At 62.4% G+C, this 24,807-nt stretch overlaps 2 protein-coding genes across 2 annotated transcripts; one reads left to right on the forward strand and one right to left on the reverse strand.

The window, feature by feature from the left end:
- Positions 1–5,381: 5,381 nt before the first annotated feature.
- Positions 5,382–19,821, forward strand: LOC141977228 (uncharacterized). Its single transcript, XM_074938607.1, has 5 exons — positions 5,382–6,020; positions 11,453–12,039; positions 18,926–19,005; positions 19,280–19,354; positions 19,727–19,821. Exons 1-5 carry the CDS (start codon positions 5,382–5,384, stop codon positions 19,819–19,821), a joined length of 1,476 nt encoding a protein of 491 aa, XP_074794708.1.
- LOC141977247 (prenylated Rab acceptor protein 1-like) lies at positions 14,326–24,767 on the reverse strand. The gene is made up of 6 exons (XM_074938637.1): positions 24,709–24,767; positions 24,442–24,537; positions 23,156–23,368; positions 22,340–22,437; positions 21,904–22,005; positions 14,326–21,344 (listed from the first exon to the last, which is right to left on the reverse strand). Exons 2-6 carry the CDS (start codon positions 24,516–24,518, stop codon positions 21,256–21,258), a joined length of 579 nt encoding a protein of 192 aa, XP_074794738.1. The 5' UTR covers positions 24,519–24,537; positions 24,709–24,767; the 3' UTR covers positions 14,326–21,255.
- Between the last annotated feature and the right edge of the window lie 40 nt (positions 24,768–24,807).

Below are 24,807 nucleotides of genomic sequence, written 5' to 3' on the forward strand. Positions count from 1 at the left end.
CCCCCCCCCGCGCCGGAGACCACGAAGCTGGGACCATCTGCTGGGAGAAAAGTGACTCGTCCCCCCCCACACACGTGGCTGAGAATGTGAAACTGTCCCTGCCCCTGGCACGCCCCCACCGCCCTCACCTGGGGGTATTTATTTATTTATTGGTGTCACCAACATCCCCCCACCCCTGGGATTGAACTCAGGACCCCGAGAGCTAAGGGGGGGGGGGGGGGCTGGGAGCAGTCGGGGGGGCTCTTGCCCAGTGTGGGGGGACAGTTACGGGAGATACAGACCCCCCCAGTCACACGGATCCCCTCCCCCCTCGGCATGCGTGTGTCCCCTGTGCCCCCCCGAGCGTGTGGTTCTTTCCCTTAGCACACAGGTCCCCTATCTTCCCCCCTGCCCCCCAGGTCACCCCCTTCTCCGTTCCCATTGGGGCATGGGGGGCAGGAGCCAGCCCTCAGCCCTAGACTGGGGGGGCATACTCATATACAGTGTGTGTGTTTGTGTGTGTGTGGGGGGGCAGGTTTTCAGCAAAGCACCGGGGGGAGCAGGGTTGTGGAATAGAACCCAGGCGTCCTGATCCCCACCCCACCCCCCAGCATGCCTTTACCAAGCCAAGCCAATAGCTTCCCCCTGCCTGTGTTGGGTGCCCCCCTGCCCTCCTGCCTCCCCACTGACCCCAGGGCCCTTTCTGAGGGGTTGGGGGATCCTGCTGCTGACCCTTGACCCCAGATTCCAAGTTATGGACCAAGGGAAACCAGGGCCTCATCCTTGGGCCTAGCCCCGTGTGTGTGTGGGGGGGAAGGGTCCCTATGGCTGGGGGGAGACAGAGGGGTTTGTCCGTCCCACCCACCCCCAGTGGCCATGGGGGGCTGGGTGTGTTGTGCGTGCTGCCCCCCCCGCCCCATGTGTGTGCTGGGGGGGGCCTTACCCCATCTCCCCCCCCCCACCCCCGTTTGGGGATCATGTCGTCATGTGACAAAAACAAACTTGATTTAACAAATAAAAACAAAACCAGACCCGGACAATGTACCGCGCGTTGTGACGGGGGCGGGGGGCCAGGTGGGGCAGGGCCCGGTGGGGGGGAGATGCAGTGTGGCTGGGTGGCAGGGCCGAGGGCAGGCAGTGGCTGGCGGGGGGAGTCCCAGCAATGGGGGACAAGGACCAGGCTGGGGTGGCCCAAGGCCGAGGGGCCGGTGGAACTCCCTGCCACTGGACATGAGACGACGGGAGCCCCTGACTGACCGGCAATACCTGGGTCACCTGGGAAAGGGGGAGGGGGAGGCTGGAGCTGGCCGGCCAAAAGAATGAGGGGGCGGGGGGGCACCAGTCACTGCACGATGCCCCCCCTGCCCCCAACCAGCCCCTCCCAGCCCGTCCCGGCTCCCCCCGCCCCCCAGTGACGCAGAGCCAGTGTCAGACGATTTGGCTCTGATTTGTGCCTGGGGGGGTGAAAGGGGGGGTCATTGTTATGGCAACCAGCAGCTGGCTGTTGCCATGGCAACAGAGGATGACTGTTACTGACGTTGTTGGGCAGAGCCTGAGAACGAGGCTGTAGCGTGTCCCGCCCCCCCCCCCCAGTGCTGGGATAGAACCCAGGCGTCCTGGCTCCCAGCCCCCCACCCCCACCCCACTGACCATCCTTAACAGAGCTGGTGGGGGGCTGTGGGTTGGGGGCGAGGAGCGTTAACTCAGCCCGTCCCTGGGGGCTGCTCTCGGGGCCCCGGCTCCAAGGGGCCGGAGCCGCCCCCCCAAATCCTCCCAACAGGCCCTAGCCGGGAGCAGGCGTGGGGAACTGGGGCAGAGCGAGGGGGGCCTGCGACCAGCCCGGTCCCGGGGGGGGGGCGTGAGTGGGGCATGGGGGCTCCCTGCAGTGCTCTGCCAGTGAGACCAGGGGCTGCTGGGGGCCCACCGAGCCCGGCAGCAGGGCCAGAGCAGAGCTGACCGGACCCCCTGGTCCCCCTGCCCCCTCGCTGGGGGTCGTGCTCCGTCTCTCATACATGGGGATTGGACCCCCCCCACCCCGCAGTGGGAGGTGCCCGGACCTGGGCCAGTGCGATGCGTCCCCCCTCGAGGGGGAGGTGGGGTTCGTGGCCCCATTCTGACTGGGGCAGCTCGGGCCTCGGCTCCGGGCTCTCCCCCATGGGCCTGGCCCCCAGGAAAGGTGCAGGGTGTGGGGAGCCTGGCCAGGGGCCACATTCAGGGCCCAGCTGAGAGGGTCAAGTTGGGGTTTGACCCAGCCTGGACCCCACATGTCCCCCCATCCCTACGCCACACGGCTGGCCTCTGGCTCCTGCTGGCTCCTGCCCACGGGCTGGGTGCCCCCTGCTGCCATGGGGAGAGGCAGAGTGGGAGGTGCAGGGACCCCTTGGCGCACGGCTTGAGGGGGCAGCAGCCGTGGGGTGCCCCCAGCCTGGCACCTGCGGCCGGGTCCTGCCAGGGCTCTGCCCCCTGACTGCTTGGTGCTGCGGCAATGCCCCGAATCGCTGCCCCCAAACCAGCCTTTCCCAGCCTAGACCCACGGACCTGGCGTGGCTCCCGCCCTGCTGGGGCTGTCGTGCTCCTCGGCGATGGGCTGTCACGTTCATAAGCCCGTGGTAAATTTGGTACAAAATCGGCCTTGTGACATCATGACGAAGTGGGGGATTTATCATGTTTTTTCCTTGTTTTCCCAGTGGTTTCCACGCAGAGGGGGTGGGACTCAGTTTCCCTCGGTGCTGCAGGTTTAACGAGGGGAGGGGAGAGGGAGTTTGTGGGGACACAGGGCCAGCGAGGGCACTTGGGGCACCGGCCAATGGCCTGGAGAATGGAGACCCCAGCGACTGGGGACCTGGGGACCCGGAGCCCAGCTCGGGAGTCGCAGCCGGGTCTGGCCAGTGGGAGGACAAGGGGCTGCGGGGACCCCGGTGACCAGAGCAGCCAGGTCCAGCCAGAGGGGCCAGAGGACAGAAGAGGGGAGAGGGGGCCCAGGCAACCTGTTTACCGGGAGAGGAGACAATGGACAGAGGGGGGGCTTGGGGCCGGTGATAGCAGATGCCCAGCGGGGAAGCAGGGGGGCTCGGGGCTGGAGGAAGGGGGCAGCCAGAGCCCCGCTGGATGCAGGGGAGACTGGGCTGGGCTGGGCTGGGGGAGGCCAGGCTGAGGCTGGAGAGTTTCCTGTGCTGGGTTCAGATGCTCACTAACCCCTCCTGTGTTACTGTCACGGAGTCCCAGGGCGATGCTCGGGACCTGCTCCCCACGAAGCCCGGCAGGACTCTGGGGGAGTCTCCTCTCGGGGAGCAGCCTGTCTGCAGGACACACAGCTCCCCCGGCTCCACCTTCCTGGGTCTGACCCCGGAGCATTCAGCCTCCTCTGCCCCTCCGTGCGCTTCCCACAGCCAGTCTGCCCAGGCGGGGTCCTGGGGGAGCCAGAGGGTCCTGCCCCCCAACTTCGCAGTCAGACGGGACTCTCAGCCAGCCAGTAAAACAGAAGGTTTATTAGACGACAGGAACATGGTCTAACACAGAGCTTGTAGGTGCAGAGAACAGGACCCCTCAGCTGGGTCCATTTTGGGGGGCAGTGAGCCAGATAACCAGGTCTGCCCTTCACTCCATGTCCCAGCCAGCCTCAAACTGCCTCCCCCTCCAGCCGCCCCTCGTCTGGGCTTTGTCCCTTTCCCGGGCCAGGAGGTCACCTGATTCCTTTGTTCTCCAACCCTTTAGCTCTCACCTTGCAGGAGGGAAGGGCCCAGGCCATCAGTTGCCAGGAGACAGAGTGTGGACCCTGGCCCTTTGCTCTCCAACAATTACACCCCCTTATCCCACCCCCTAGATACTTAAGAACTGCCTAGGGGAAACTGAGGAACCCCTACAGTATTCAGAGGAAACATTAAGAACGGTCCCACTTCATCACAGTTACGCTGGCTGAGAGTCGCTCCGGGTTAGAGAACAGGGGGCATTATTCCCTCTGGGAGTGGGGGCCCTGGGGGTCCAGAGCGAGGGGACTCCCTGAGGGGGCTCTGTGATGCAGCAGGGAGCGGGGAGGATTGACCTGGGGATGTCGCAGGGAGTTTTACTGGGACTGTCTGCATGGGAGATGGGATCTCAGGGGGAGACTTCACTGGAGGGATGATACCTGAGCCTGTAACCTGAGCCCAGGAGCGGGGTTGGGTCCAGGTGACACCTTCTGCCCGGGGAAACTGGACAAAGGCTGGAGGAGGAGCCCGGGGACAGTGGCGGGGGAGGGGGGCGGGGGGGGGCTGGGTGAGATGGCTGGAGCGGGTCTGAGTTTGGAGCTGGCTGGGGTGACGGGGGGAGGCCCAGAACTGGGGTCTGGGCTCCCTGACCCCCAAGATGGACCTGACTGAGGGGTCCTGTTTCCTGTACCGACAAGCTCTGTTTGGGACTGTTCCTGTCGTCTGATAAACCTTCTGTGTTACTGGCTAGCGGAGAGTCTGGGTGAATCTCAGGAAGTGGGGGGCAGGGCCCTGACTCCCCCACACTCCATGACAGGCCCACAGCAAGAAACTGGGTGCTAAGGCTCCGAGAGGTGCGGCTCCAGGAGGTGGAGGGGCTTAACCCCTGGGAGAAGGTGGACCCCCAAGAAGGGCTGTCGCGCTGAAGGGGGTTCCCCCCACGGACTGCACGGGGCCAAGAGTGGGCACGACCTCTGTGACGATGTGACGCAGCAGGGAGGGGGGAGTGTTGACCTGGGAATGTGCCCTGGGGACGGGAGACCTGAGAGCCTGTCACCTGAGCCAGGAGGGGGAGGGGGAGGTGACACCTCTGCCCAGGAATGTGGACGGAGGCTGCAGCAGGGAACCTGCTGGGGGGGTTTAGTTTCAGTTTGGGGCTGGGTGGAGGAACACAGGGAACCCCAGGGCTGGGGTCTAAGCTCCCTGCTCCCCCAGAAGGACTTCACTGAGGGGTCCTGGGTGTACCCACAAGCTCTGTTTTGGACTGTGTTCCTGTTGTCCAATAAACCTTCTGTTTTACTGGCTGGCTGAGAGTCTCAGTGAATCCCAGGAAGAGGGGTGCAGGGCCTGGACTCCCCCACACTCCGCGACAACTGGTGGCAGCGGTGGGATCTACTGCACCCCGTGAACGGCGCTTCCTGCAGTAAGTGACTGGGGAACAGTAAAACGAAGGGGGATTGACGGGGACCAGGCGTGCTGAAGATTCAGAGAGAGACGGTTTCAGGGGGCGGTTAACCCCTGGGAGCGTGTGACCAGAGAGGAGGACTTTTGCAGTAACAGGGTCCCCCGGGGGATTGCAGCGAGCGGTCCCAGGGGCGGAGGAGTCTGCAGCTCGACCCTGGCAAAGAGGTGGTGACCTCAAGAAGGACTGGCACACTAGGAGCTTTTCCTGGAAACCGTGGACAGCTGCCCGGCCTGCGAGTGGCCAGCCGGGAGATGTACGCTAAACGCCTTAAGAGCGACCTGGTGGAGCTGTGCAGGCAGAGGGGGCTGCGCGTCGGGAGGTCCACCAAGGAACAGCTGATTGCCCAGCTGGAGGAGAGGGATCGCTTGGATGACCCGATCCCTGTCCCTGAGGGAAGCCGCCCGGCGGACGCAGCGTGGGCCCTGGGGCCTGACCAGGCTGGGAGGGGTCAGACTGCTGCCCAGGACACCCCGAGACCCTTCCTACCTATGCCTGGGGGAGGGGTTGTGGGAAGCCCAGCGAACACCGAGGGCCCCCTGACCCCAGCAGCCAGCAGGGGATCCTCCCAGCGGAGCTCCCCATCCCTGGAGCGGATGCGGCTGGAATGGGAGAGGGAGAGGAAAATGAGGGAGCTGGAGGATCATGAAAAACAACGTCAACATGAGGAGAAACAACGTCAACATGAGCAGGAGGAGAAGGAGAAACAACGTCAACATGAGCAGGAGGAGAAGGAGAGGGAGCGTCAGGAGAAGGAGAGGGAGCGTCAGGAGAAGGAGAGGGAGCGTCAGGAGAAGGAGAGGGAGCGTCAACATGAGCAGCAGGAGAAGGAGAAACAAAGACAGCATGAACTGGAGCTGGCCAGGCTGAGGAGCAGTGGGGCCCCGGCTGCGGTGAGTGTGGGGGGACCCAAGACTGCAAGGAGCTTTGATAAGTGCTTCCTGGCCCAGCGGAAGGAGGGGGAGGACATAGATAGCTTCCTGACGGCCTTTGAGAATGCCTGCGAGCTGCACAGGGTTGACCCTGCAGACAGGCTCCAGTTCCTCACCCCCTTACTGGACCCCAAAGCCGTGGAGGTGTACAGCCGGATGACAGGGGCGGAGGCAGGGGACTATGAACTGTTCAAACAGGCCCTGCTCCGTGAGTTTGGGCTGACCCCCGAGATGTACCGGAGAAGGTTCCGGAGTCAGCGTAAAACGCCTGAGGTCACCTACCTACAACTGGTCAACAGGATGCAGGGATATGCCCGCAAGTGGACAGCGGGGGCCCAAACTAAAGAGGACCTGCTTGACCTGTTTGTACTGGAGCACCTGTATGAACAGTGCCCTTCCGACCTGAGGCTGTGGCTGGTGGACAAAAAGCTCGCGAACCCCCAGCATGCAGGGCAGCTGGCCGACGAGTTTGTGAACAGTCGGTCAGGGGGTAGCCGGGAGGAGTCCCAAAAGAACAGGCCCCCCCCGATGCAGAGAGAGAGTCACCATGGGGCCTCCCAGCGGGGAAGTAGGGAGAACCCCCTCCAAAGGGGAACGCCTGGTGTCGGGCCCCTCCGACCCGTTCGAGGGGACCAACGTGACCTGAGCTGCTATCACTGTGGCCAGAGAGGCCACGTACGGGCCCAGTGCCCCGGGCTCAGGGACAAACTGAGCAGACCCAACCTACCCAGGGTTAACTGGGTAGGGACCCAACTGGACGAGGGGCAGGCGACCCAGGAAAGGGGGGCTACCAGTTTGCCACCTGCTCAGGAGGTAAGAGTACCCCCAGCCAGCCCCGCCAGAGGGCTGGAGGCTCTGGACTCAGGGTGCTCGGTTTACAGGGTGGGTGCGGGGCTGTCCCTCCGGAGAGAGTGCCTTGTTCCCCTGGAGGTGGATGGGAGGAAGGTCAATGGATACTGGGATACGGGCGCGGAGGTGACGCTGGCCCGGCCCGAGGTGGTGGCCCCAGATCGGGTGGTGCCCAACACCTACCTGACCCTGACGGGGGTGGGCGGGACCCCATTTAAGGTGCCCGTGGCAAGGGTACACCTGAAATGGGGGACCAAGGAGGGCCCCAAGGATGTGGGGGTACACCACCATTTGCCCACTGAAGTTTTGATGGGGGGAGACCTAGAGGACTGGCCAGGCGACCCCCAGACCGCCCTGGTTGTGACCTGTAGCCAGAGCCGGCGAGGGGCACTGCGACCTGACCCTGGGGAGGGTACCACACTGGAGGCGCGAGACCCTACTCGGGTGGGGAGGGAGCGCCGAGGGGCACGGCTCAGAGAGGCTGCGGCCTCAGACCTGGCCACGGAGGGGGAACCGGGCCCCATCCCTTCCCCAGCCGCTGAGTTCCAGGCCGAGTTGAGGAAAGATCCCTCCTTGCAGAAGCTCAGGGACCTGGCCGACCTCAGCGTGGGACGGACCATGAGGAGAGGCTGCCAGGAGAGGTTCCTGTGGGAGAAGGGGTTCCTGTACCGAGAATGGGCTCCCAAAAGGGAAGTAGAGTCCTGTGGGATCAGGAGGCAGCTGGTGGTCCCCCAGAAGTACCGCCGCAAGCTCCTGTCCCTGGCCCATGACATCCCCCTCGCAGGGCACCAGGGAATCCGGCGCACCCGGCAGAGGTTGCTACAGAACTTTTACTGGCCCGGGGTCTTTACCACCGTCCGGCAGTATTGCCGATCCTGTGACCCCTGTCAGAGGGTGGGGAAGGCCCGGGACAAGGGGAAAGCGGCGTTGAGACCTTTGCCCATCATAGAGGAGCCTTTCCAGAAGGTGGCCATGGACATCGTGGGGCCTCTCAGCAAGACGACCCGGTCGGGGAAGAAATACATTCTGGTGGTGGTAGATTTCGCCACCCGCTACCCCGAGGCAGTGCCCTTAGCTTCCATTGAAGCAGACACCGTGGCAGATGCGCTCCTGACCATTTTCAGCCGAGTGGGGTTCCCCAGGGAAGTCTTGACAGACCAAGGCTCCAACTTCATGTCGGCCCTGCTCCGGTGCTTGTGGGAGAAATGTGGGGTCCGGCATGACTGGGCCTCAGCGTATCACCCCCAGTCCAATGGGCTGGTGGAGAGGTTTAACGGGATGCTAAAGATGATGCTGAAAACCTTTATGAACCAGCTGTCACGGAGTGCCCGGGCGATGCTCTGGAACTGCTCCCTATGAAGCCAGTCAGGACTCTGGGGCAGTCGCCTTCCGGTGAGCAGCCTGTCCGCAGGGCAAACAGCTCACACGGCTTCCACCTTCCTGGGTCTGACCTCAGAGCATTCAGCATCCTCTGCCCCTCCGTGTGCTTCCCACAGCGAGACCGCTCAGGCGGGGCTCCTGGGGAAGCCAGAGGGTCCTGCACCCCAACTCCGCAGTCAGACGGGACTCTCAGCCAGCCAGTAAAACAGAGGTTTATTAGACGACAGGAACATGGTCTAAAACAGAGCTTGCAGGTGCAGAGAACAGGACCCCTCAGCTGGGTCCATTTTGGAGGGCAGTGAGCCAGACAACCACGTCTGCCCTTCACTCCATGTCCTAGCCAGCCCCAAACTGAAACTCCCTCCAGCCCCTCCTCCTCTGGGCTTTGTTCCTTTCCCAGGCCAGGAGGTCACCTGATTCCTTTGTTCTCCAACCCTTTAGCTCTCACCTTGCAGGGGGGAAAGGTCCAGGCCATCAGTTGCCAGGAAACAGGGTGTCGGCCATTCTCTGTGTCCAGACCCCTGCACACACCTGCCCTCTAGGGCTCTGCAGTGATCATACACCCTTACCCCACCACCTAGATACTTAAGAACTGCATAAGGGAAATTGAGGCACCCCCACAATATTCGGAGGAACCATTAAGAACAGTCCCACTTCGTCACACCAGCACCCGCAGGATTGGGACAAGTACTTACCTCACCTGCTGTTCGCGTACAGGGAGGTGCCCCAGGAGTCTACCGGATTTTCGCCTTTCGAACTGTTATATGGAAGGAGGGTGAGGGGCCCCCTGGACCTGATGAGAGACGAGTGGGAGGGGAAGGCCACTCCCGATGGAGAGTCAGTGGTGGAGTATGTCCTGACCTTCCGAGAGAGACTGGCTGAACTCATGGGCCTGGCCAGGGAGAATCTGGCCAGAGCCCAGAGGAAGCAGAAGGTCTGGTATGACCGCACAGCGCGGGCCCGTGCCTACGCCACCGGGGATCAGGTGATGGTTCTCATCCCCGTGAGAAAGAACAAACTACAGGCCGCCTGGGAGGGCCCGTTCAAGGTCGTCAAGCAGCTCAATGAGGTAAACTATGTGGTGGAGCTGTCGAACCGGGCCCACCACCGCCGGGTGTACCATGTGAATATGATGAAGCCATATTATGCCAGGGGGAATGTGGTGTTAGCTGTGTGTGGTCAGTGGGAGGAGCAGGGAGATGACCCTTTAGTAGATCTATTCCCTGGGACCAGAGCTGGTTCCCCCCTGGAAACAATCCCCCTCTCGGATCAGCTCACCCCTGCCCAGCAAGCTGAGGTCAGGGGGGTGCTGCATCCGTACCGACAGCTGTTTTCCAACCAGCCTGGACGCACTAATCTGACTGTCCACCGGGTGCAGACAGGGTCGCACCCGCCGATAAGATGCTCCCCCTTCCGAGTCACAGGGAAAACTGCTCAGGACCTGGAAAGAGAGGTCCGGGACATGCTGGCTTTGGGGGTGATCCAGCCATCGGCCAGCCCTTGGGCCTCGCCGGTGGTGCTGGTCCCCAAAAAGGATGGGTCAGTCCGGTTCTGTGTGGACTATCGGAAGCTCAATGCCATCACTGTATCGGATGCCTACCCCATGCCCAGGCCGGACGAGCTCCTAGACAAGCTGGGAGGAGCTCGGTACCTTACCACCATGGACCTTACAAAGGGCTACTGGCAAGTGCCGCTGGATGCAGATGCCCGGCTGAAATCGGCCTTTATCACCCCTCTGGGGCTCTATGAGTTTCTGACCCTGCCTTTCGGCCTCAAGGGAGCGCCGGCCACCTTCCAGCGCCTGGTGGACCAGCTCCTGAGGGGGATGGAGAGTTTTGCCGTGGCGTATATTGACGACATCTGTGTCTTTAGCCAGACCTGGGAGGACCACGTGTCCCAGGTTAGACAAGTGCTGGACCGACTCCAGGGGGCTGGGCTGACTGTCAAAGCGGTGATCAGAGACTGGCCCGCTCCCCACACCAAAAAGCAGGTCCAAGCCTTTATTGGGATGGCAGGATACTACCGAAGATTTGTGCCCCACTTTAGCGCCATAGCCACCCCCATCACTGAGCTATGCAAGAAGGGGAAGCCAGACAAGGTGGTCTGGACCGAGCAGTGCCAGGAGGCTTTCCGGGCGCTGAAGGAGGCTCTCGTCAGTGGCCCAGTTCTAGCAAACCCAGACTTTGACAAGCCCTTTGTGGTGTTCACCGACGCCTCCGACACGGGACTGGGGGCGGTGTTAATGCAGGAGGATGAAAAGGGGGAGAGACACCCCATCGTGTACCTGAGCAAGAAGTTGCTACCCCGGGAGCAACACTACGCGGCCATTGAGAAGGAGTGCCTGGCCATGGTGTGGGCCCTCAAGAAACTAGAGCCCTATCTCTTCGGGCGACACTTCACCGTGTACACCGACCACTCTCCCCTGACCTGGCTGCACCAGATGAAAGGAGCCAACGCCAAGCTCCTGAGGTGGAGCCTGCTCCTGCAGGATTACGACATGGACGTGGTCCATGTGAAGGGAAGTGCCAACCTGATAGCGGACGCGCTGTCCCGGAGAGGGGGCCCCGAACTTCCCCAGGTCACTGGTCACAGTGACCCCGCTCAGTTCAGTCTCGAAGGGGGGAGAGATGTGACGATGTGACGCAGCAGGGAGGGGGGAGTGTTGACCTGGGAATGTGCCCTGGGGACGGGAGACCTGAGAGCCTGTCACCTGAGCCAGGAGGGGGAGGGGGAGGTGACACCTCTGCCCAGGAATGTGGATGGAGGCTGCAGCAGGGAACCTGCTGGGTGGGTTTAGTTTCAGTTTGGGGCTGGGTGGAGGAACACAGGGAACCCCAGGGCTGGGGTCTAAGCTCCCTGCTCCCCCAGAAGGACTTCACTGAGGGGTCCTGGGTGTACCCACAAGCTCTGTTTTGGACTCTGTTCCTGTTGTCCAATAAACCTTCTGTTTTACTGGCTGGCTGAGAGTCTCAGTGAATCCCAGGAAGAGGGGTGCAGGGCCTGGACTCCCCCACACTCCGCGACAACCTCGGAGTCCGTGACAGACATATCATTCCACAGTATGCACCCGATGAAGTGAGCTGTAGCTCAGGAAAGCTTATGCTCAAATAAATTGGTTAGTCTCTAAGGTGCCACAAGTCCTCCTTTTCTTTTTGCGAATACAGACTAACGCGGCTGTTACTCTGACACCTGTCATTATGCAAGGCACTGCATTTAGCCGCATGGAGTGGAAATCTATCAACTGCATGAAAAAACTTGTACAGATACAGACAGACATCATCTTCCTTTCCAAATGCAAACAGATGGACATCGTACCAAAAGGACTGAAGGTAAAAAATCCATTACAATCCACATACCACACAGACTGTGCTGACAGCTTGTGCCACACGCTCTCAAAGAAACTGCGGAATCACCTGATCAACATCCTCTACAGCAAACCGGGAAAGATTAAGAATGAGCTCTCAAAACTGGATACTCTCATAAGAAACCAGCCTTCCACACAAACTTCCTCGTGGCTGGACTTTACTAAAACTAGACAAGCCATTTACAACGCACACTTTGCTTCTCTACAAAAGAAAAAGGACACTAAACTTTCTAAAATACTACATGCCACAAGGGTCCACAGCAATGGTTCCCTCAACCCACCCAGCAATATTGTTAACCTATCCAACTATACTCTTAGCCCAGCACAAGCAGCTGTCCTACCTCGGGGCCTCTCCTTCTGCCCCTCCACCCCCTCGAACATGATACAGTTCTGTGGTGACCTAGAATCCTATTTTCGACGTCTCCGACTCAAGGAATATTTCCAAAATACCTCTGAACAACATAATGATCCACAGAGGCCTGCCTACCAACATTACAAAAAGAAGGATTCTGGGTGGACTCCTCCTGAAGGTCGAGACAGCAGACTGGACTTCTATATAGAGTGCTCCCGCCGACGTGCACGGGCTGAAATTGTGGAAAAGCAGCATCACTTGCCCCATAACCTCAGCCGTGCGGAACACAATGCCATCCACAGCCTCAGAAACAACTCTGACATCATAATCAAAAAGGCTGACAAAGGAGGTGCTGTTGTCATCATGAATAGGTCGGAATATGAACAAGAGGCTGCTCGGCAGCTCTCCAACAGCACTTTCTACAAGCCATCACCCTCTGATCCCGCTGAGGGTTACCAAAAGAAACTACAGCATTTGCTCAAGAAACTCCCTGAAAAAGCACAAGATCAAATCCGCACAGACACACCCCTGGAACCCCGACCTGGGGTATTCTATCTACTACCCAAGATCCATAAACCTGGAAATCCTGGGCGCCCCATCATCTCAGGCATTGGCACCCTGACAGCAGGATTGTCTGGCTATGTAGACTCCCTCCTCAGGCCCTACGCTACCAGCACTCCCAGCTACCTTCGAGACACCACTGACTTCCTGAGGAAACTACAGTCCATCGGTGATCTTCCTGAAAACACCATCCTGGCCACTATGGATGTAGAAGCCCTCTACACCAACATTCCACACAAAGATGGACTACAAGCCATCAGGAACACTATCCCCGATAATGTCACGGCTAACCTGGTGGCTGAACTTTGTGACTTTGTCCTCACCCATAACTATTTTACATTTGGGGACAATGTATACCTTCAGACCAGCGGCACTGCTATGGGTACCCGCATGGCCCCACAGGATGCCAACATTTTTATGGCTGACTTAGAACAACGCTTCCTCAGCTCTCGTCCCCTAACGCCCCTACTCTACTTGCGCTATATTGATGACATCTTCATCATCTGGACCCATGGAAAAGAAGCCCTTGAGGAATTCCACCATGATTTCAACAATTTCCATCCCACCATCAACCTCAGCCTGGTCCAGTCCACACAAGAGATCCACTTCCTGGACACTACAGTGCTAATAAACGATGGTCACATCAACACCACCCTATACCGGAAACCTACTGACCACTATTCCTACCTACATGCCTCCAGCTTTCACCCAGACCACACCACCCGATCCATCGTCTACAGCCAAGCTCTGCGATACAACTGCATTTGCTCCAACCCCTCAGACAGAGACAAACACCTACAAGAACTCTATCAAGCATTCTTACAACTACAATACCCACCTGCGGAAGTGAAGAAACAGATTGATAGAGCCAGAAGAGTTCCCAGAAGTCACCTACTACAGGACAGGCCCAACAAAGAAAATAACAGAACGCCACTAGCCGTCACCTTCAGCCCCCAACTAAAACCTCTCCAAAGCATCATCAAGGATCTACAACCTATCCTGAAGGATGACCCAACACTCTCACAAATCTTGGGAGACAGGCCAGTCCTTGCCTACAGACAGCCCCACAACCTGAAGCGAATACTCACCAGCAACCACATACCACACAACAGAACCACTAACCCAGGAACCTATCCTTGCAACAAAGCCCGTTGCCAACTGTGTCCACATATCTATTCAGGGGACACCATCACAGGGCCTAATCACATCAGCCACACTATCAGAGGCTCGTTCACCTACACATCCACCAATGGGATATATGCCATCATGTGCCAGCAATGCTCCTCTGCCATGTACATTGGTCAAACCGGACAGTCTCTACGTAAAAGAATAAATGGACACAAATCAGATGTCAAGAATTATAACATTCATAAACCAGTCGGAGAACACTTCAGTCTCTCTGGTCACGCGATTACAGACATGAAAGTTGCGATATTACAACAAAAAAGCTTCAAAACCAGACTCCAGCGAGAGACTGCTGAATTGGAATTCATTTGCAAATTGGATACAATTAACTTAGGCTTGAATAGAGACTGGGAGTGGCTAAGTCATTATGCAAGGTAACCTATTTCCCCTTGTTTTTTCCTCCCCCCCCCCCCCCAGACGTTCTTGTTAAACCCTGGATTTGTGCTGGAAATGGCCCACCTTGATTATCATATACATTGTAAGGAGAGTGGTCACTTTAGATAAGCTATTACCAGCAGGAGAGTGGGTTTGGGGGGGTGGGGGGTGAGAAAACCTGGATTTGTGCTGGAAATGGCCCACCTTGATTATCATGCACATTGTAGGGAGAGTGGTCACTTTGGATAAGCTATTACCAACAGTGGGGTGGGGAGAGAGAAAACCTTTTGTAGTGGTAAACACCCATTTTTTCATGCTTTGTGTGTATATAAAAAGATCGTCTACACTTTCCACAGTATGCATCCGATGAAGTGAGCTGTAGCTCACGAAAGCTCATGCTCAAATAAATTGGTTAGTCTCTAAGGTGCCACAAGTCCTCCTTTTCTTTTTGCGAATACAGACTAACACGGCTGCTACTCTGAAACCTGTCATTTGAAAACTTGTAATCTGCTTGTCATGGAGTCTGGGGTTCTCTGGCTTTTTGTCCCCCAACCACAGCCTCAGGTCGGGTGGACACTGTTCATACAGTTGCTCCAGTACGATCAGTTTAACCAGGTCCTCCTTTGCCCGGGCCTCATTCGCCCACTTGTGGACATAACCCTCCATGCGGAGGATCAGTCCAGACACATGACCTCAGGGGTTTTACACTGACTCCTGAACCTTTTCCGGTACATCAGAGGAGTCGGCCCAAACTCACGGAGCAGGGCCTGTTTGAACAGTTCATAGTCCCCTGCCTCCGCCCCGTCATTCGGCTGTACACCTCCACGGCTTTGGGGTCCAGTAAGGAGGTGAGAAACCGGAGCCTGTCTGCAGGGTCAACCCTGTGCATCTGACAGGCATTCTCAAAGGCCGTCAGGAAGCTATCTATGTCCTCCCCCTCCTACTGCTGGGCCAGGAGGCACATATCAAAGCTCCTTGCAGTCCTGGGTCCCCCGTCACTCTCCGCTGTGAGGATCCCCTTCTGGCTGCGGGGGTCATGGTGCCCCCTGGTATTTGCTGGGCTCCTTCCAGCCCCTCCCCAGGCATAGGGAGGAGGGGCCTCGGAGTGCCCTTGGCATCCCAGCAGGGACAGACAGGGACCAGCTCCTCCCAGCAATCCTCCTCCTCCAGCTGGGCAATCAGCTGTTCTTTGGTGGACCTCCCTACGCGCAGGCCCCTCTGCCTGCATGGCCGACCAGGTCCCTCATAAGGAGATGGCTATACATCCTCCTGCTGTCCCAAGTGGCTGTGGACTCGCAGGCCTGTGCGCTCTCAGCTCCCCGCGGTTTCCAGGAAGAACCCCTCGTGTGCCAGCCCTTCTCCAGGTCACCACCTCTCTCCAGGGGGCAACAAACTTCTGCGCCCCTGGAACCGCTCACCAGGGGGACCCCGTTCCTGCAACAGTCCTTCTCTCTCCCAGGGCCAAGCCGCAGGCTCCTCCGCCCCTGAGACTGCTCACCGCAATCCCCGGGGGGACCCCATTACTGCACAGTCCTTCTCGCCGGTCACACACTCCCAGGGGTTAACCGCCCCCTGAAACCGCTCCTCTCTGAGCCTTCAGCAGCCTGGTCCTCGTCAATCCCCCTTCGTTTTACTGCTCCCCGGTCACATACTGCAAGAAGCGCCGTTCACGGGGTGCAGTAGATCCCACCGCTACCACCAGTTGTCACGGAGTGTGGGGGAGTCAGCGCCCTGCACCCCTCTTCCTGGGATTCACCGTGACTCTCCGCCAGCCAGTAAAACAGAAGGTTTATTAGACGACAGGAACACAGCCCAAAACAGAGCTTGTAGGTACAGACAACAGGACCCCTCAGTCAGGTCCATCTTGGGGAGTGGGGAGCCCAGACCCCAGTGCTGGGCCTTTCTCCATTTCCCCAGCCAGCTCCAAACTGAAACCCCCTCCAGCAATCTCCCCCAGCCACAGTCTCCGTCTCCTCCAGCCTTTGTCCAGTTTCCCAGGGCAGAAGGTGTCACCTGGCCCCAGCCCCCTCCTGGGCTCAGGTGACAGGCTCAGGTATCGTCCCTCCAGTGAAGCCCCCCCTGAGATCCCACCAACATCCAGCACCAATGCAGCCAGTCCCGGTAAAACTCCCCCGCACCATCCCCAGGTCAATCCTCCCAGCTCCGTCACCCTGCTGAACATCACTGCCCTGGCAAAGTCTGTCTAGGTGAGGTTATAAGCGTCGGCTGCGTAACGTTGCGGTGACTCCTTCCAGCCTTAGCCACGCAGGTCCCAACCAGTCCTGCAGCAACACACGTGGGCCCCCAGCCAGGCAGCCATGGGACAGCGCGAACGGGAACTGCTCACTTCATCAGAGGGACAGCTCAACTCGCAGGGCCACAAGCCACGGCCTGGCACCTGCAGCCCAGTCGAAGCATCCACTTTACCTCGCTCCCCCTTCGGCTCTGCCCTGGCCATTGACGCCACTCAAGGAACTGAACTGCAGGGTGTGACGAAGTGGGGGCATTTCTTAGTATTTTGCATGAACACTGTGTGTGCCCCAGTTTCCCTGTGTGCTGTTGTCACCGAGTCCCTGGGCGATGCTCTGGACCTGCTCCCCACGAAGCCAGGCAGGACTCTGGAGAAGTCTCCTCTCTGGGAGCAGCCTGTCTGCAGGACACACAGCTCCCCCGGCTCCCACCTTCCTGGGTCTGATCTCGGAGCATTCAGCCTCCTCTGCCCCTCCGTGCGCTTCCCCCAGCGAGTCCGCTCAGGCGGGGTCCTGGGGAAGACAGAGGGTCCTGCCCCCCAACTCCGCGGTCAGACGTGACTCTCAGCCAGCCAGGAAAACAGAAGGTTTATTAGACGACAGGAACATGGTCTAAAACAGAGCTTGTAGGTGCAGAGAACAGGACCCCCATTCTGGGGGGCAGTGAGCCAGACAACCCCATCTGCACTTCACTCCTCATCCCCAGCCAGCCCCAAACTGAAACTCCCTGCAGCCCCTCCTCCTCTGGGCTTTGTCCCTTTCCCGGGCCAGGAGGTCACTTGATTCCTTTGTTCTCCAACCCTTTAGCTCTCACCTTGCAGGGGGGAAGGGCCCAGGCCATCAGTGGCCAGGAAACAGGGTGTCGGCCATTCTCTGTGTCCAGACCCCTGCACACACCTGCCCTCTAGGGCTCTGCAACGATCATACACCCTTACCCCACCCCCTAGATACTTAAGAACTGCCTAGGGGAAACTGAGGCACCCCCACACTGTTCAGAGGAGACATTAAGAACAGTCCCGCTTCGTCACAGCTGTGCAGGTAACGCGGGGATGGGGTGGGGTTGTTGCTGCAGGGGACCAGGTGTGACCTTGCCTAGCAGCCGGGACCCAGGACACCGGCCTGGAGATGGGGGACCCAGCAACTGGTGACGGGGAGGCCCAGCCCAGCTTGGGAGCTAGCCGGTTCTGGCTGGGGGAGGACACAATGGGCTGCCAGAGGGGAACAAAGGACAGAAGAGAGAAGCCAAGTGACCTGTTTATCTGGGACCGAAGACAAACGACAGAGGAGGGGTGGGTGGGGGAGGAGATTTAGGGGGCTGGGCTGGGGACAAGGAGCAGCCGCAGCCCATGGGGAGCTGGCTGGGGCTGAGACTGGCCAGGCCCCAGGTCCCCGAGAACTGCCCGGGCTGGGTCCAGATCTTCAATAACCCTCCTGTGTGACGCTGACGGGGAGTCCCTGCAGCTAGAGATCGGGGGGGGGGCGCTGCTCCCTCTGGGGGTGGGAGCCCCGGGGGCCCAGAGCGAGGGGACTCCCTGAGGGGGCCCCGGCAGAGCCAGGCTGCTGGGGACTCGGAGGTGTGGTCCCAGGAGGTGCTGGGCTTAAACCCTGAGAGAGCAAGTGGACCCCCAAGAAGGGCTGTTGCATGGGGGATTCCTCCCAGGGGCCCTACGGAGCCCAGAGAGCCCGGGGGTGGGAGCCTGTGAGGGGGTCCCAGGCTGGAAGGGGACGAGCCTGTGAAACGTACGGGCCCGTGCAGGGAGACTGGGTCACGCGGCGGAGCAGCTGGCCCGGTATTCCTCGATCTGCCCCGGGGCCCAGGCCTCATGGCTGGAGTCACTCCGCACCCGTCGCCCCGGGGTTACCGCAGGGCTCCGTGTTTCCCCTTAGCCCCCCGGACTGGCTCGGGGGGGGGGGGGAGCTGCAGCAGGGATACCCAGGCTGGGGCAGGATCGTTCCCCTTGGACAGACTTTCTGGGGCTGGCTGGGGGCACCCAGAGGTGTGCTGCGGGGGCGGCTCTAGTCACAGCAAGGGGGCCGCGCATGGGGGGGGAATTCCCTGCCTGCCCTGACAGGGGTGCCATTTCATGGCGGGGGGGCAGAACTTTAACCACGATTCCAGCGGCTGCTCAGGCACCTGGAAACTCTCGGGTTTTGGCAGATGACTTAGAAATCTCTGAGCGGAGCCGGGGTCTCAGGCCTGTCTGGAGAGAGAAAATGAACTGAAGTGGAGCCCGGCCAGCGGCCACGCAAACCCATCCTGGCAGCCCTGGGCACGTCACTCCGGGGACACTGGGTCGGGTTATAATTGCCACTTAGAGACGCTCATCTCATCTGACCCCTGGCACCTCCCCCACCCCCGACCTCCGGCACCGGACCCCGACCTCCGGCGGAGTCACGGACGGCCCCAACCCCCGGGTTACAGACTCAGGTGACGGACGCTTCCCCATGGACACGAGTTTAAACCTGCCAGTGACCCGGGCCCCAGTGCAGAGGAAGGTGAAAACCCGCCGGGGTCTCTGCCAATCTCTCCGGGGGCAGAATTCCTTCCCAGTCCCAAGCTTGGTGACCAGTTGGACCCTGAGCGTGTGGGCGAGACCCACCAGCCGGCCACGGGGGAAAGGATTCGCTGGGGTAATGCAGAGCCCTCCCCAGCTCACGTCCATCCCCAGCCCTTGGGGAGCTTTGCTCCAGGAGCCGCTGATGGGCCACACGCCATCGCACCACCCCTGCCATCAGCTCGTCATGCTCAGTCCCGAAGCCAGGTTGGGGTTTTTTCCCCACTGCTCCAGAACGTCCCTCCTCCGACGGGCCGAACCTTCCCTCAGTCCAGGCCTAAACTCGTTGGTCAGTTTATATCTCTTTGTCCTCTCCCCCCGTGGCGTTCATCCCTCTGATGTATCTACAGAGAGCGAGCCGAGCTCCCCGCAGCCTGCGCCCGGCCAGGCTAAACCAGCCGAGCTCTTCGCTCTCCTCTCGCAAGGTCGGTTTTCCAGTCCGGGGATCATCCTAGTGGCCCTTCTCTGCCCGTCCCAGCTGGAATTCATCCTCCTTACACACGGGAGCCCAGCACCGCACCCACTGTTCCAGATGAGTCTCCCCGGGGCCTCGTACGAACACCTCCCTGTCCCCACTGGAAATCCCGCGCCTGGTGCACCCCCCGACGGCATTAGCCCTTTTCACGGCCACATCACATCACAGCTCAGAGTCAGCCTGATCAGCGACACGCCCAGGTGTTTCTCCTCCTCGGCCCCTCCAGCTGACACGGCCACACTTAGAGCAAAACACTCCTGTTGTTAGTCCCTAAATGCAGGACTTTCCCCTGTTCAATCTCAGCCTGTTTCTGTTACTCCAGTTTACAAGGTTGTCCAGCTCATCTTGTGCAATACTCCGGTCCTCGCCCGCACCGCCAATGCCTCCCCACTTTGTGCCATCTGCAAATTTGATTAGCCCATTCCCACACTTTGGGCCGAGGTCAGTAATGAAAACGCGAAATAAGGTTGGTCCCAGAGGGATCCCCGAGGAGCTTCGCCAGTTGCCTGCCTCCAGCCTGGCCGTTCCCCTTTCAGTGCGACTCGTTGCTGTCTCCAGTTCCTTACCCACCTTCCCGTTCTCAGATTAATCCCCGTCTTCTCCAGGGTACCAACAGCCTCTCGCCCGGAACCGTCCCAAGCGCCGTCTGACTGCAGGGGGCCTGGAGCGACGGCATTTCCTCCCCCCGAGACCCCCGCGCTCGGCTCAGCGAAAGACGCCAGCGACCGCCACACCTCGAATCCCGCCACCGAACAAAGACCGACACTCCCTCTCCGCACTTCCGCAACTCCCTCTCTGCCGGTCCCCGCGCTCGGAACGGCTCCTCCCACGTCAGGAGCCCCCCTGCGGGCCCCTCTGGCCTGGGAATCACCCGCTCACCCACAGGTCTGGCCCCTGGCCCCTCTGCAGAACTCGCCGCATCGTGCGCTCAGGCTGCCTGTCTGAGGGTCGCGTCGGGGGCCCCCCACGTCCCCCCAGCTCCGCCACGAGCACGTGGCGCCGGCTCCTGCGGGCAAGGCTGGGGCTGGGAATCTGTGGGGGTCTCCCTGGCTGCAATGCATGTGGCTGGTCGGGGGCCCACACGGGTAGTGGGGGGGCCGTGCGGCCGGCCGAGCAGGGTAACAGGCACCCCCGGCCGGGGAATGAAGGGGTCACCGTGGTTCAGTGGGCCAGACTGGACCTGGGGAACCTCTTGTGCCCCCGACTGCCCCCAGCCCCTCACTCCCGCTGCCCTCAGGCCCAGCCCCACCTGCCCAGCCCCCAGGCCACGCCCCAGGGTTTGCGCGCGGCTCTGAAGACAGTTCAGGGGGTTTCCACAGGGGCCGGGGCCCCAAAGCCGAGGGAGGGACAGGTCTCTTGGGGGCACTGGACGGGCGCAGGGGGACCCATTTGCTGCCCCCCGCGTGCACTCCCAACCCCACATGGCAGCCAGCTCCACTCCCCAACACTGCCTTTAATGGGGAAAGACACAGACACAGAGTCACTCCTGGGGGTGAAATGGGGGGCGGGGTGACCCCAGCCCGGGCAGCACTGCGGGAAGCCCAGGGTCAAATTGACAGTGTGAGGAAACGGGGGACCGTGAAAGCGACACCCTGGTCCGGAGCAGGACCCCTACAATGGGGGAATCAGGTGGAACTCCAGAAGAGGGGAGCCCAGAAAGGGAGAAGTGGGGGGATCCAGGGCGGGGGGATGTCTGAGAGGTTGGTAGAAATGGCAGCAAAGAGTGACCATGATCTGGGGGATCCCTGCCCCCCCAGGGGGTGCTGCCAGAAGGGGGTCTGGCAAGGGGGCCCCAGAACCCCAGCAGGTGCTGCCAGAAGAGGGGCTGGCAAGGGGGCCCCAGAACCCCCATCACACGGGCTCCATCTGCAGCTCGTCAGCCTCCCCTGACTCCAGCTCATGGAAGGCAGCGTGGGAGCCGATCACCACCAGGGTGGCACCTGCCGGGGGCGACAGAGAGACGGGGGTATCAGAGAGACAGCGACACCGTCCCCCCACTGCCCGCCATAGACCCCCAGCTCCGCCTGCCCTCCCCCGCTGCCCCCCATAGACCCCAGCTGCCCCCAGCTCCGCCTCCCCTCCCCCACTGCACCCCATATATGGCCCAGATTTCCAGCCCCTCTCCTCCTGCTGTTGCATCTCAGCTCCTCAGCCCCTCCTGCTCTGCACCCCAGTTCCGTAGCCCCTCTGCCACCAGCCCTCCCCAGTGCCCCCCAACCCCCCCTCCTCCCCCCCCAGCTGCCCCTAAATCCCCCTCCCTCTGCTGCACCCCGCACCCCCAGTCAATCTGCCCCCCAAACCTCCCCCACTGACCCCCCGACTGCCTGGAGAGGAACAGCCCACGGGGGGGGTGTCTCCCCTCCCCCACACTGAGCTCTTTCTGCAGGGTCTGTGCCCCAAGCGGCCCCCAGACAAGCCTCCACAGGCAGCCCCTGATGGGGGCTGGGAAGAGGGGAGGGGTTGGGGTTACACCCCGGAGCGGGGGAGGGGGTCACTCACCCAGCACCCAGAAGACGGCAGATCCGGCCCCCGCCAGCCAGAAGAAGGGGAAGGAGACGCCCCCAGCCAGGCCGTACTGGTGAGCCGTGCTGAGCTCCCGGCCTGGGGGGGAGAGAGAGAAAGGGGGGCTGAGGGGGAGCCTAGACAGTCCCCCCAAGCCAGCCCCCCACCCTGGGGCCGGATGGGAGCCAGCGCCCCCTGGAGGGGACGGGCTCTGGGCCCCCGCAAGCCAGCCCCCTGCCCTGGGGCCGGATGGGAGCCAGCGCCCCCTGGAGGGGACGGGCTCTGGGCCCCCGCAAGCCAGCCCCCTGCCCTGGGGCCGGATGGCAGCTGGCGCCCCCAGAGGGGCGGGCCCCGCCCCCACAAGCCAGCCCCCCACCCTGGGGCCAGATGGCAGCTGGCGCCCCCAAAGGGGCGGGCCCGGGCCCCCACTCACCGAACAGCACCAGGCGGGACTGCTGGGTTCGCAGGTAGATGAGGTAACAGGCCCCGAAGAAGACAGCCAGCGCCACGAGGAGCAGGGGGGAGGTGATCCTGGGGGGGAAGGGCAGAAGGTTGGGGGGGCCATAGCCTCCATACGCTGTCCCCCCCGGCTTACCCATGTTCCCTCGTTTCACCCCCCCCATCACTGTCATGTCCCCAGCTCTTGCCTGCCCATCCGAGAGCCCCCCGCCCCCAGGCTCAGCCCCCCCCGGCAGCCTTTGCAGAACCAGCCGATTCCAGGGGCCCCCCCCCGGCCCCCTTCCACCTGCCGCCAGCGTCCCTGGGCCCTGGTCCACCTGCCCCGCCCCCCCGCACCCCATCCACTGCCCCCTGCCACTGGTCCACCTGCCCCGCCCCCCTGCGCCCCATCCACTGCCCCCCTGCCCCTGGTCCACATGCCACCCCTGTCCACCTGCCCCTAGTCCACCTGCCCCTCCCCCTGCCCCTGGGCCCTGGTCCACCTGCCCTCCATCCACCTGCCCCCTGCCCCTGGGCCCTGGTCCACCTGCCCTGCCCCCCTGCGCCCCATCCACTGCCCCCTGCCCCTGGTCCACCTGCCCTGCCCCCCTGCGCCCCACCCACTGCCCCCCTGCCCCTGGCCCCGGGCCCTGGTCCACCTGCCGCCCCTGTCCACCTGCCCCCGGTCCACCTGCCCTCCATCCACCTGCCCCCTGCCCCTGGTCTACCTGCCCCTGCCCCTGGGCCCTTGTCCACCTGCCCTGCCCCCCTGCCCCTGCCCCACCTGCCCCGCCCGCTGCCCCCGGCTCACAGGCAGTAGAGGATGAGGCCCAGGAAGACGAGGACGTAGTTGCTCTGGAAATACTCCACGTTCCGCGCCAGGCGCTGGCAGAGCTCCCCCAAGTTCCGGGGCTTCCCGAACCGGCGCTGGTCGGCGAAGGTGGCCCAGGGGCGCAGGGTGGCCCGACGCTGCTCCAGCCACTTCTTGGCGGGGCCCTGGGGCAGCAGGGCCGGGATGGAGATCCTGGGGCGGGGGGGAGAGATGGGACCCCTGAGAGCCAGAGCGCCCCCCATGGCGCCCCCACCACACACCCTACTGAGCCGCCAGCCCCGCTCCCCGCCCCACGGCGGCCCCTACTGAGCCCCCAGCCCCGCTCCCTGCCCCACGGCGCCCCCTACTGAGCCGCCAGCCCCGCTCCCCGCCCCACGGCGCTCCCTACTGAGCCGCCAGCCCCGCTCCCCGCCCCACGGCGCCCCCTACTGAGCCCCCAGCCCCGCTCCCCGCCCCACGGCGCTCCCTACTGAGCCGCCAGCCCCGCTCCCCGCCCCACGGCGCACACTACTGAGCCGCCAGCCCCGCTCCCCGCCCCACGGCGCCCCCTACTGAGCCGCCAGCCCCGCTCCCCGCCCCACGGCGGCCCCTACTGAGCCCCCAGCCCCGCTCCCCACCCCACGGCTCCCCCTACTGAGCCGCCAGCCCCGCTCCCCGCCCCACGGCGGCCCCTACTGAGCCCCCAGCCCCGCTCCCCGCCCCACGGCGCCCCCTACTGAGCCGCCAGCCCCGCTCCCCGCCCCACGGCGCACACTACTGAGCCGCCAGCCCCGCTCCCCGCCCCACGGCAGCCCCTACTGAGCCCCCAGCCCCGCTCCCCGCCCCACGGCTCCCCCTACTGAGCCGCCAGATCCGCTCCCCGCCCCACGGCGCCCCCTATTGAGCCTCCAGCCCTGGTCCCTGCCCCACGGCAGCCCCTACTGAGCCCCCAGCCCCGCTCCCTGCCCCACGGCGGCCCCTACTGAGCCGCCAGCCCCGCTCCCCGCCCCACAGCGCCCCCTACTGAGCCCCCAGCCCTGGTCCCTGCCCCACGGCAACCCCTACTGAGCCGCCAGCCCCGCTCCCCGCCCCACGGCGCCCCCTACTGAGCCGCCAGCCCCGCTCCCTGCCCCACGGCGCCCCCTACTGAGCCGCCAGCCCCGCTCCCCGCCCCACGGCGCCCGCACCACACACCCTGCCCCATGGCACTTCCACTGAAGCCGCCGCCCCGCTCCCTGCCCCACGGCGCCCCCTATCGCCCCGCTGGGGCGGTCGCAGCTCCCTACTTGGTGCCGAGGGGTCCCGCAGCCTCGTGCTCGGCGGGCGGGGTGAAGGGATGCTCCGAGCCGGCTTTCCCGGCCATGGTGCTCGGCGCCCGGGGGCTGCGGAGAGAGGGGGGGCAGGACGTGAGACCAGGCACCGGACCCCCCACCGCCACCCCCGGGTGCTGGCTGGCTGGGGGAGGGGAATGGGGCGCCCGGGGCGGGGGGAGGATGCAGGAGGGATGCGGGACTTCTGCATCCCGGGTTGCCATGGCGACGGCTGCCCCTCACCTGCCCTGGTCCAGCGCGGCCGGGCGCCCGCCGCCTCGACGTGGCAAGCGGGCCTGGGGGGCGGGGGGCAAAGCGGAACTTGGGGCGGGGGAGCGGTGC

The sequence above is a fragment of the Natator depressus genome, chromosome 24 (assembly GCF_965152275.1).
Source record: "Natator depressus isolate rNatDep1 chromosome 24, rNatDep2.hap1, whole genome shotgun sequence".
In the NCBI taxonomy this organism is placed as follows: Eukaryota; Metazoa; Chordata; order Testudines; family Cheloniidae; genus Natator; species Natator depressus.